Source organism: Anopheles maculipalpis, chromosome 2RL, assembly GCF_943734695.1.
Source record: "Anopheles maculipalpis chromosome 2RL, idAnoMacuDA_375_x, whole genome shotgun sequence".
Taxonomy (NCBI): Eukaryota; Metazoa; Arthropoda; class Insecta; order Diptera; family Culicidae; genus Anopheles; species Anopheles maculipalpis.
The window spans coordinates 3,006,513-3,017,908 of NC_064871.1; the positions used below are offsets into that span (position 1 = coordinate 3,006,513).

An 11,396-nucleotide genomic window follows, 5' to 3' on the forward strand; every position below is an offset into this window, starting at 1 on the left:
CTATAGATCACTAGATAGATCCCCACCATCCCATCAGTGGAAGTGCATTTGCAGGTTTGATTATGTGCGGAACCATTGCCGGAGCTGGTACATTAACGTAAAACGGGTGCACGGATTTGGTCCGTTTTGTATCTCTTGTATCAAAATGGATGTATGTACCACGCAAACAATTGTATGGGTGGTGTTTGTCGCTACCGTTGCCGTACAGTGCCAAGCGGCGGGTGTGCCAATAGCCGGCCCGGCGAAACTCATCGACGAACAAGCTTGCTCGCAGTTAAAAACACTCTGCGCTAAAAGTGCACTGGCCGCGGAAGACATCAAAGCTCTGGAGTGCGTTCAATCGCTTCACCCGGAACAGATCGACAGTCTTGAACCAGAATGTCAACATTTGATATGGCTGCATACGACCGCCCTGATGGACGACGCTAACCTCAAGCGAATGATCCAAAAAGGATGCCCAAAAGACTACACCCAGTTCCCGTGCTCTCAGAGCCAGGAACCGGGACAATTTTTAGCCTGCATCATCGATCATCGAGCCGTTGCGAAAGGCAATGGGTGTATCAGCTACATCAAGCGCCTGGAATGGGTTGCCTTCTCCGATTACCGGTTCATCAAGCGGTTCCTGGCGCACTGTACGCGCGACATCGAAGCGCTAGGCTGTGGGCGCGTTGCCACTGGCAACGATCGGGACAAAATGTCCCAAGGAGAAACGGTCGCCTGCTTGCAGAACTCGCTGGACAATCTGAACGAGGAGTGTAAGCGCGAGGTGCTTCATCTGTCCGAGGTACAATCGGAAGATTTAACGCTCGATCGGCAGCTGGACGTGGCTTGCTCGAACGATGTATTCCGCTTCTGCCAATCGCTTCCGGCCGGGTCGCCGCAGCTGCTGAAATGTCTCATGAAACATCGCAACGATCCGGATATGACGAAAAACTGCCAACAGCAGCTACTGCGCCACGATCGGCTCGTAGTGCACGATTACAAGGTGTCGCGCGGTCTTACGCGGGCCTGCAAAGAGGACATCAAAACGTACCGCTGTCGGCGGGGCGTGTCGGACGATAAGGATGTGCGGTTGGCCCAGATTCTGCTCTGCCTAGAAGCGGTGCAGAAAAACAGCACCAAACTGATGCCCGAATGTGTGGCCGAAATTAACGACCACCGGCGAATGTTGCTAACGGACTATAAATTGTCGCCGGAAATATTAACCGGGTGTGAGAATGATATTGAAAAGTTTTGCAGCAATCTGGACGCCGGTGGCAAAACGATCCACTGTCTGATGGAGCATGCCCGGTTGAAGAAGAAAAAGGATCGTCGCGTCACGGACCTTTGCTTGCGTGCGCTGGAAACACTGGTCAAGGTGACGGACGTTGGGGAAGATTGGCGTGTCGATCCGGTACTACGGAAGGCTTGCAAACCGGTCGTGGATGTGGCTTGTTCCGATACGGATGGTGGCGATGCGAGGGTTATGTCGTGTTTGATGGAAAAACTCGGCACAAACTACATGAACGTGGAGTGTGAATCGGCCCTGCTGCAGATACAGTACTTTGTGGCACGAGACTTTAAGTTGGATCCTCAGCTTTATCGGTAAGCTATCAAATTGAAGGGCAAGAACAGTGTCTAGAGTGTTCATTTTGGGAATCGTTATTATAAAACTCACTCCGAAGGAGTTAGTAGTCGCCTGGGGGGAATCGAATCGCAAGGATTGCTTAAACTCTTTTGAGATTCAGAATTAAATACCAGCAGACTGAATTAATTCCTTGTAAAAAAAGTTGTAATTCTCATCACTATTCTCATCCTTTTTTTCTGTATTCAAACAGCAACTGCAAGGATGATGCTATTCGGTTTTGTAAAGCGAAAAAAACATGGGCTGATCTCGATACGGCTCAAATGGATCCGGAACGTGGTCCACTCATACTGCCCTGCCTGCATCGGTACGCTTACCCGGAGAAAGAAGAGATGCGTCTGAAGCCGGAATGTCTACAGGAAGTGAAGCGTGTTATGCGCCAACGGGCCAAATCCGTCGATCTTATCCCAGAGGTTGAGGATCAGTGTTTGGACGATCTGGCCTACTTTTGTTTCGATAAAACGGGCAAAGGTGAGGAGATGCAGTGTTTGCAGGATAATCTGGAAAAGTTACAGGAAGCGTGCCGAGCGGCCGTTTCCCGCTACACCGAAGAGGAAGCGGCACACGTGGAGCTGAACCCGATCATCATGTCCGTGTGTGCCGATGCGATGGAAAAGCACTGTGCGGCGGTGTTGAAAACGGGTCGCGACGAAGGTGACATGATGGAGTGTCTGATCGGTGCGAAGAACTTGCCGGACATGCGGGAAGACATCAAGTGTCGGGCGGCGGTTGAACATTTTCAAATCATTTCCCTTAAAAGTTTCCACTTTACGTACAAGTTCAAGGAAGCGTGTCGATTGCATGTGTCGAGGTTCTGTAGCAAATGTACGACCAAGTACGAGGTGGTTGCTTGTCTGAGTGAAGTGATGCGGAACGATACGATCAAGGAGGCGAAACACTCGATCCCGAAGGAGTGTCGGCAGCAGGTCCGGGCACAGCTATACCAGCAGCGGGAAAACATTGACTTTGATCCGAAGCTGAAGGCAGCGTGTAAGGAGGACATTGCGCGCCACTGTCCACAGATACCACACGGCTCGGGACAGGTGAATACGAACAATGCAAGTGTGATCGCTTTTATCTCGTTCATTTTATTGTTCTGTTCTATCTCTTCTGTTCTTTCACTTTGCCATTTTTGTTCGCTTTTTGTTTGCTATTTTGAATTTTATTTTCTCGGTAGTTGGAAATCCAACAGGACTAAAAATAACTTTTTTTTCATTCCCCACAGGTCCTGGAATGCTTGCAAACGCACCACGGCGATCTTACCGAGTCCTGCCATCATCAGCTATTTTCGATCAAAAAATCTGAACTAACAGACAGTGCGACGGACTATACGCTGCTCAACACCTGCCGGGAGATGATACGACAGTACTGTCACGATACCGAACCGGCCAAACTGCTGCACTGCCTGAAGTTGCACAAAGATGAAACGCTGTTCGATGATCGGTGCCATTTGGTGGTGGTAAATCGAATGATCGAACAGAATCTAGACTACCGGTTCAATCCGGCACTGCAGGCAGCTTGTTCGAAAAATATTGCCGAATACTGTACGCCCATCATAAAAAATGCGAAGCAAAACGAGGAGTTAAATGGGAAGGTGATCGATTGTTTGAAGATTCGGTTCCGCGAGGGCAAACTGTTGCCCGAGTGTGAAAAACAGATGACGGAGGTGTTGCACGAGCGGGCTTTGAATTATAAACTTAATCCACTGCTTCAGAGCGTGTGTCACGATGAGATACAGGTACTGTGTAGTGCTGTATCGGAGACGGACACGAACGAGGATCATGGTGCGGTTGAGGAGTGTTTGAAGCAAGCGTTCCTCGACAAGAAGCTCATTAATCGGGCGTGCAAGGTTGAGGTGGCCGAGTTGATTCAGGAGGGCAAGGCGGACATTTATGCCGATCCGCTGCTACAGCGGGCATGTTCGGTGGATTTGCTGAAGTACTGTTCCCACATCCAAAGTGGCAATGGCCGCTGTAAGTATTGGAGAGATTTTAATCTGGTAAGCTGTTCGCGATATTCATTACGATTTTCCCTCCTTTTGCAGTATTAAAATGTCTCGAAGGAATTCTACAAGGCGAAAGCAAAGCACTGGAAGATGACTGCAAAAACAAGCTGCTAACCCGTTTGGAGATGTTCCGAAATGCAGCTGCGGTGAGTATGGATGACTTTCTAGGGACTTATTAAGACAGCCCAGCATTAATCCTTGCATTTGCCCCTCTCCTTTTCCAGTTTGTTCCACCACCGGAAAGCTTCCATCAGCTGTACGATCAGGTGGTTGCATCCCCATCGAAGCACTACTTCCTGATCGTGCTCTGTAGCTTTATCGGCATTATTTTCATCATCGGACTGCTGTGTGGACGCGTGACGCACCGTACGATGGCACTGAAGAACAAGTAGTCAACATCATGAGTACGACCGGTATGTTTTCAGTTTCCATTTCAAATTACTAGACTGTGTTATTACTTATGTGTTAAAGCGAGCTAAGGAATGATACACGCCGGGTGCAGATACGAGACGGCGACTTGTCTCCCGCCCAGCTACAGTGCCGGATGTGCAGCTATTATTTGGGGGGCAAGTGGTGGAAAAGGATTTTCTACGTTAAGATGGCCACCAATGGGCGCATTGCAATCGTAGGCCAGGCTACGTGTATTATATTAGTTAGCATATTTGTAGAGGCAGGCAAAAATGTGTGTTCTCGTGTGCTGGGAGTGGCACGAACAAAACACCTTAAAATGGAGTAGCAGAAGAGCAAATCAGAGAAAGCATGGAAGACACATATTATGTATAGCGTTTAGAGCGAAATCGTATCAGGCAGCACGTTGTAGCAGAAGAACAAGAGACTTTTATACATTCTTATACCTTCCGACAGTGCAAAAAACGAAGGAAAAAATAGAGCAAAGGCAGATAGTTTTGGAAAAAAGGCAGACATTTACTTCAAACCAACAGAGTGTAATGTGTGTGTTTGCAGACATTCGGATGTGTCAATAAAATAGTCAAACAAACGAATTCTAGAGATAGATTATTTATGAACTTATTCCGGGGTTACAGAGCTTCCATCGTATTGGCAATCGGTTCGGCGGGCTCATACCATTTTGCGGTGATATCTTTCAACTTTTTCCCCAGCTCTTTCAACTCGCAATATTGTTCCTGCAGGTGCAAAGAGTTGAGCACCAGTTCGTTGGAGATAACTTGCAAGGATGCTGAAAGGAAGAGAACGGATAGTACATTAAGAGAATTCGTTGTTTTCGTAAGTGAAAAATTTACATCGATTACTTACAAATTTGGTCGTACATCAGCAGCTCGAACTCATGCAAGATGCCCAACGATTCGGTCAGCTTCTCGGTGGCTTGTGATAGTACCTGCATGCGCGATGATTTTTCCGGCTCGTTCGATGGGTCACTTGTGGAAAATTCCTCATCAAACGCCACATCAGCTTCATGGCTACACTGGATCAGTTGGACGAGGGATTCCTCCAGTTTCTCGAGTTCGGACATCTTTCCGCAAATTATACTACACACCGGTTCGAATGTCGCAGACAAATGTGCCAGTTGAAGAGTGCTAGTTTGACAGTTGATAAAAAAAACGCCGTACTTCCTGTCAATGTGAAGTTTCGCTACACAATGGTCCAACCTGCACTATGTGTGGCTGTTTGCATTTACATCGTACGAGATAACGAGTGATAAGCAATTTTCCGTACGGCTTTTTCCGCAATTCAACGTACCGCAACGATCGCCGTTGCTCAGTTTGATCGGATTCAACTGCAAAGTCTCTGCTTTAGAGAAGAATAATGCAAAAAATCGTGTTCTTCGGTGGTACCGGCATGACCGGCCAGTGTGCAGTACGATACGCCCTCAAGAAAGGTAAGTTGAAGCAAGCCGAGGATAGGCCACTGGTGTGCAGAAAAGGGTCATTAATTTATATTCTCAATTGATTCCAAGGTCTAACCGTCCGATTGCTGGTACGCAACGAAGCGACCGTTCCGGAAGATTTCAAAGAAAAGGTCGAACTGGTCAAGGGTGATGTAACGGATGTGGCGGACGTGCGGAAGGCCGTCGCCGGTCAGGAGCTGGTATGCGTGGTGCTCGGTACACGCAACGATCTCAAACCAACTACGGCCTTGTCGGATGGTATTTCCAACATTATCACAGCCATGAAGGAAGCGTCGCTGAAGCGCTTTTCCGTCTGTCTGTCCTCGTTTCTGTTCATGGAACCGGACAAGGTACCGGCGATTTTTGTCAACATCAATGGAGAGCACCGCCGCATGCTGGATACGGTGAAGGGTTGTGGTTTGGAGTATCGAGCGGTACTGCCGCCCCACATCGCCGATGAGCCTCAGGCAAAGTTTGAAACCGCGTACGACAAATCGCCCGGCCATTCGAGGTCCATCTCGAAGCTCGATCTTGGCCAGTTCCTGGTGGATTGTCTGTTCGATGAGGCACACGCGGGCAAGGTTATCGGCATTTGTACGGTGAAGTGATGCACTCGAGATGGTTTGGGAGTAGTAGCGTTGCTCTTGAAAACTTTGTTCTTTGCACGAAATATAATCCACCTCACTTGAGCGAAGGAATGCATTGGTGAGATGCATCATTTTGCATCAGCAGAAGAAAAAGTGTGTAAATCATTAAATTTCTTATCGCTTGATGACAGGCAGCTAATCCTGCAGCTGTAGGTCTACAAATGCAGGCAGATTGCACAATTATTATCGCTCGTAAGGAGCCAACTTGTTCTTTTTGCAACCGCCTTTTTTATCTGTTTTGTTTGTTTTTTGAATTTTGCTCTCTACAAACCTTAGTCAAGCGTTGACGACCGCTAGCTGTCAGTAGCATGTTTGTTGTGAATAGTTTCGTTCATCACACACACAGCAGTAGTAGCCTGCGCTAGTGACGAGTTGGCACCCCATTCCGGTGCAGGAAAACGAAACTATCTTCACAAAATTACGCCAAACATGGCGAAAAACGTTGATTTACTAAACATCGATGTTGATCAACTGTTTAAGCAACATAATGTAGCTGAAATCGACCTCGTACATAAGCGGTTGCTCAACGAGATTGAGCTGAAGCGTGAAGAACTTCGAACGATGGTTGGGTACGTTGGGGGACTGCTCACAAACAGGCACACCTATTTGTGTGTTTTTTTAATTCATTGCTTAATTACATCCTTCCGACACACAGCGAACGGTACCGTGATTTACTAAAGGCAGCCGATACGATCGGTGAAATGAAACACACGGCCGGCTCCATCATCGGCAATATCGATCGCATTACGGTACGCTGCCAGCAGCTGAACGAGCACAATTTGATCGGCTTTCGCACCGGCACCGACTACCAGCGGATGCAGAAGAAGCACCGTGACCACAACTTCCACGGTGTAATCGTACAGATCAAACTGCTCACCAGCTTGCCTGAGATGATCTGGAGCAGTATCGATCGGGAGGATTATTTCGTTGCTACGCAACTGTTCATCTTTGCCCGTCACATCTCAACGGGCCTTAGCTTGGACACGGAACGGGACACGATGCGCAAGTTCCCGGTGGCCGCCAAACAGTGGCAAGTGTTGAGTCAGTTTTTCTTCACAATCGAAGCTGCCTGCCGGGAGTCGCTCGGTCGGGAAGAACTTTCCGTAGCAGTCGCTTCCAAGAGCTTAGCCAGTTGGCTACTGTTGGAATCGTGTCCGGTAGAGCAAACACTGTCCATGTTTACGGAACGACGCTCGAAAGCGTACCTCGATGTGCTGGACGAAAGCGAAACCGTGTACGAGAAGGTGAAGGATAAATTGCTCGCCAGCCTGAAGGTACTGATCGGTACGGTGCGATTGTTTTACGAATGCTTCCTCGACGATGGAACGGACAATGATCGGGTTGGTGGGTTTCAGCGCGAGCTTCAGCACATTACCGGCGACAAGGCGGCTCCGACGATGGGACTGATCCGATCGGAAGATCCGATGATAATGCAAATGGTGCCGGAAATGATTGCCAAGTTTCGGCCACGATTGGAACGCATTACCTTGGAGGAGGAGAAAATTCGTGCCGCCGTTAGTGCATTTCTGAGTAGTATCGAAACAGCCGTCGCCGGACGCTTGAAACGTTTGGTCAGTTTGGTGCCATCGATAAAAACACTGCACGACATAAAGATGCAAGCGATCGCGCTTGAAAAACCTTCCAACTGGGGAACCATTACCGGGCGATTGGGTCTGCCGGAGGGGACGGATTTCTATGCCACCTTCTACCAGCGGCTTATAAACGAACGCATGCAAAGCATCATCAAGTCGGCCTGGATCGAAACGGTTCAACAGACGCGCGTGGATGTGTTGAATTTGTTGAACCAAAAGCCGATCGATTTGAAGGTATTCGTGTGGAAGGAAACGCTAGATGATGTTCCGATGAATCTGAAAACAGCTCTGGACCGTTCGGTTCCTTCCAGCCGGAAATTGCTGATGAAAGCTAGAGGATACACGTCGTTCTTGGTTGGACTTACCGATTCACTTAACGGACGGCTGCAAACGTTAACGCGTGACGTTGGATCTTTTCTTTCGTCCTCAAGTCGGGTCGAAATTGAAGAAATGCTCACCTACTTTCGCCAGTGCTGCGTAGAAGGAGTTGCTGAACTGATAACGGCCATAAAATCGGCCGAGTTTGAACCGACCGTAGAACGGTACGCAATGTTGGCGAGATTTTTAACAGCCGTACGAGAACTGTGTCCAGCACTGAGGGAATGTTTTATACCGACAACGATCGGCGCCTTGTCCGAGAGCTGGTCTACTACGGGAAGGAAGTCTTCGTCCACTATGGCTGTTTCGGAGGAGGATCCGGAACGATGGTCGAAAGTGGCCGGACTGCTCGAGGACGAAAGTCTTCAATGCTGGACACTATGGGTGGAAAGATTCCAACAACTTTGGCCATCGCTACCGGTAGCCGTGGGGTACAGCACTCTCCTGAACGATTTTCCCGTCTGGGAGACAGTTACCATCGAGGAGAACGATGAAAACAACCAATCAATCCAATCGACGATCCGTGTTCCGTCGCAACCAAGCTTTCCGGTACAGAAATGTCTACATCACGTCCACGAACTGCTGAACGATGCCATCCCACAGACCATTCCACGTCCAACCATGCTGCTGATCGTCGAACGGCTGGCGAGTTTACTGCTAACCCATTACACCGCTTTAGCTGACGACGGGTTCGTAAAGCAGAATCAAACCGTAGCCTTACAGTTCTATCTCGATGTACGATTCCTTCAGCTCATGCTTATCGGACGCGAACAGAAGCAGCTAAACGAGAGCTTCAATGAACTAATTGGACGCTTAAAATCCTATATCGATCCGTTCGATTTTGACGTATTTTACACGCATCTGAATGCGAACGTTAAGCGATCCGTAGTTAAATTGCAACACTTTCTTGGCGCACTCATATGTCACAGTGAGCAGCTGTCTACGATGGTGGGCAGTGAAGCTGGAACGGATTTGTCGTCCAGTTCAGCAGCAGTGCTGGATAAAAACCCGAACATTCTTGCACTTAGTTGCAACAGTCTGAACATGGTGTGGTTCCCGCTGCTACCGGTCGTCAGTAAGGAACCGGCTCCAATGACGGCAGTGGACACGGTTGGGCTTAGCAGCTCTTCACAGCAAAACGAAACGTTCTCGACTAAGGTAGGTGCTATTTTCCGATTGGATAATTCTCGAGTATCTGTGGGAATGGGGATAAAATCGATGTAAGGATGACTCCGTGCCATTTGATGACTATTTTTATTTCAGACAGTTACTCGATCGTCTTAATATTCTTAGCTCACCTCACGTACCAAAGTGTGACACTTTCAAAATGGTTAAGGTTTTTATTCAGTGTGATTGTGTGAAAGCTGTTTGGTTTTTGTTCTTCTACTAACCTATTTTAAGTGTTTCAAAAATTGGGAAAAGTATTTTCACTAAATTCTCCGTGTTGGCTCGCTGACAAATGACTGCATGAAAAATGTGCGATGCTTCTAAAATTAAATCGGATGCGCTTGGCTGACCAATACACCCAAAAACTAATGCGTCTTTTCCTCCGTTTTTTTGTTTTGTAGGATTCGAGAAAAACAACAACCGGTGATGGTGAAACGGGAAAAGCCAACGTTACCATTGGCACATCGAAACAGTCCACCACGAAAGAGATCACACCAGCTGCTACGGCACAGAATTACGCCAAAGGAGCTGCCGCTTTCTTCGGTTTGGATAAGGATTGGTTCCGATAAACGACAAGGAAAGCGAGAGCCTGTCGATAAGGGTAAGATAGTAGATGCAGTAGAAAGGAAAGTCATTTGAATTGCTTCTTTTTTATTTCCGTTGAATGTTTAAATTGTATATTCTTTTCCAATTTGTACAGGAAAATAATATTAAAACAATCTTAAAGATAGATAGATTGGGTGGTTTTGTCTTACATGAAAAGATGACAATTTTTTGTTGTTGTGTCTGATTGTGTTTGAATGGCGAAAGAGATGGAAAATAATACAGCAGCGGATTGGTTCTGTGTTGCTATTGCTTACGGTACATCGTTTTAAACTATTTTAACTTGATTGCCTCTTTTTTTTTGCAAGGTTAGATTTTTTTCGGTTTGGCAGCATCCCTTTTTTTCTTTGGAATAGCCACCAAATAAATACATCAATGATAAACGCTCAAAATCGTCACAGTCCAAATCACATTCGAATTCCAAGGGGTTCCCTTTCGCGTGGCCTTGTCCCGAATCCGCTGCTGCTATCGCTTCCGGAAGTACGCCGGGGTAAGCGTCTGTCCGAGGAAGGAGTCGACCGACGATCCATCACTTTTTACCACCCTTCTTTCCTCCCTTGTCTCCGGCCGCTTTCCCACCGCCAGCACCACCTTTAGCGTCATTTCCACTTTTGGCGGCACCGCCACCTGCTGAGCCTTTTTTCTGAAACAATGTCCGAACTAGAATACCACGAACTCTGCCTGTGTCGCTTGTTGATTTTGCTGTAAACTCTACTTACACCACCCTGGCCACCAGCACCACCACCACCAGAACCGCCTCCCTTTCCTTTGCCCATGCTGTGTACTGTTGTCTGCTAAGGATGAAGTATGATCAACTTTTTTTTTAACACTAAACTTGGAGCTTGTTGCGATGTGTATCCGAGGAAGGATCCAATTCAACTGGTCGTACTGGTTGATCACATCCGGACCAACTGGCAGCGTGCTTTGCTTTTTAGTAGTGGATGGTGGGGATAACGCAAGCCAATTTCGCGCCAAACAATATCAAGTCGTCATCCCTACGACGACGATCTGCTAAATTGTTTGACACCACCACAACACATTATGAGGTTTTGTACCTTAAAAATAGCAAACCAGTCACAACCGGGTACGGTTGATTATCTTAATCCCGTGTACGCTCATTCTCTCTCTCCCTTTTATTGAGGGAATTCAAACATAGTGACGCGCACGACATTGAGATGTCCCACCGTAATCATCTTCCCGGCTTGGAAAATGTATTCGAGGACATGAACGAGGCGGCCATGAACTTGAAAATTTGTTAGTAATTGTAACTGCCAAGCCAAGGTGATTTGACTGTGTGTCGGTAGGCCCATTGCCAAAGGCCATTAACCGCGCTTTGTAGGACTGTCTTGTAGAGCGCCCTTGTAAAGGGTAGCCAAAGGAAAAAGGGGTGGAAACCTTAACCATTCAGACTTTGGCGCTAATTTTTTTAAAAAGAGACGAAAAATTGAAGCGGAAGTACATCACATTTCACCACATTAGAACATGGTTGTCCGGTTGAATAAATGTGTACATTTAA

General features: G+C 47.5%; 5 protein-coding genes across 5 annotated transcripts in view; 3 read left to right on the forward strand and 2 right to left on the reverse strand.

The window, feature by feature from the left end:
- The window catches only part of LOC126557483 (3-phosphoinositide-dependent protein kinase 1), a 386,951-nt gene that overhangs the window by 90,679 nt on the left and 284,876 nt on the right, over positions 1–11,396 (reverse strand). The gene's annotated exons all lie outside the window — the stretch shown is intronic.
- LOC126556865 (Golgi apparatus protein 1) lies at positions 146–4,110 on the forward strand. Its single transcript, XM_050212403.1, has 5 exons — positions 146–1,584; positions 1,818–2,667; positions 2,850–3,597; positions 3,669–3,775; positions 3,854–4,110. Exons 1-5 carry the CDS (start codon positions 146–148, stop codon positions 4,019–4,021), a joined length of 3,312 nt encoding a protein of 1,103 aa, XP_050068360.1. The 3' UTR covers positions 4,022–4,110.
- On the reverse strand, positions 4,667–5,118 carry LOC126559436 (uncharacterized). Its single transcript, XM_050215595.1, has 2 exons — positions 4,902–5,118; positions 4,667–4,824 (listed from the first exon to the last, which is right to left on the reverse strand). Exons 1-2 carry the CDS (start codon positions 5,116–5,118, stop codon positions 4,667–4,669), a joined length of 375 nt encoding a protein of 124 aa, XP_050071552.1.
- LOC126559099 (flavin reductase (NADPH)) lies at positions 5,349–6,183 on the forward strand. The gene is made up of 2 exons (XM_050215209.1): positions 5,349–5,484; positions 5,563–6,183. Exons 1-2 carry the CDS (start codon positions 5,412–5,414, stop codon positions 6,099–6,101), a joined length of 612 nt encoding a protein of 203 aa, XP_050071166.1. The 5' UTR covers positions 5,349–5,411; the 3' UTR covers positions 6,102–6,183.
- Positions 6,547–9,846, forward strand: LOC126559708 (conserved oligomeric Golgi complex subunit 1). Its single transcript, XM_050215879.1, has 3 exons — positions 6,547–6,709; positions 6,796–9,268; positions 9,679–9,846. Exons 1-3 carry the CDS (start codon positions 6,570–6,572, stop codon positions 9,844–9,846), a joined length of 2,781 nt encoding a protein of 926 aa, XP_050071836.1. The 5' UTR covers positions 6,547–6,569.

Bases quoted from the DNA above. Each gene is read 5' to 3' on its own strand.
- LOC126556865 (XM_050212403.1), top strand. From the start codon at position 146: ATGGATGTATGTACCACGCAAACAATTGTATGGGTGGTGTTTGTCGCT. The intron at 3,598-3,668 runs GTAAGTATTGGA...CTCCTTTTGCAG, and splicing joins CCAAAGTGGCAATGGCCGCT to TATTAAAATGTCTCGAAGGA. The intron at 3,776-3,853 runs GTGAGTATGGAT...CTCCTTTTCCAG, and splicing joins TGTTCCGAAATGCAGCTGCG to TTTGTTCCACCACCGGAAAG.
- LOC126559708 (XM_050215879.1), top strand. From the start codon at position 6,570: ATGGCGAAAAACGTTGATTTACTAAACATCGATGTTGATCAACTGTTT. The intron at 6,710-6,795 runs GTACGTTGGGGG...TCCGACACACAG, and splicing joins GAACTTCGAACGATGGTTGG to CGAACGGTACCGTGATTTAC. The intron at 9,269-9,678 runs GTAGGTGCTATT...TTTGTTTTGTAG, and splicing joins ACGAAACGTTCTCGACTAAG to GATTCGAGAAAAACAACAAC.
- LOC126559436 (XM_050215595.1), bottom strand. From the start codon at position 5,118: ATGTCCGAACTCGAGAAACTGGAGGAATCCCTCGTCCAACTGATCCAG. The intron at 4,825-4,901 runs GTAAGTAATCGA...TCTTCCTTTCAG, and splicing joins GCTGATGTACGACCAAATTT to CATCCTTGCAAGTTATCTCC.
- LOC126559099 (XM_050215209.1), top strand. From the start codon at position 5,412: ATGCAAAAAATCGTGTTCTTCGGTGGTACCGGCATGACCGGCCAGTGT. The intron at 5,485-5,562 runs GTAAGTTGAAGC...ATTGATTCCAAG, and splicing joins ACGATACGCCCTCAAGAAAG to GTCTAACCGTCCGATTGCTG.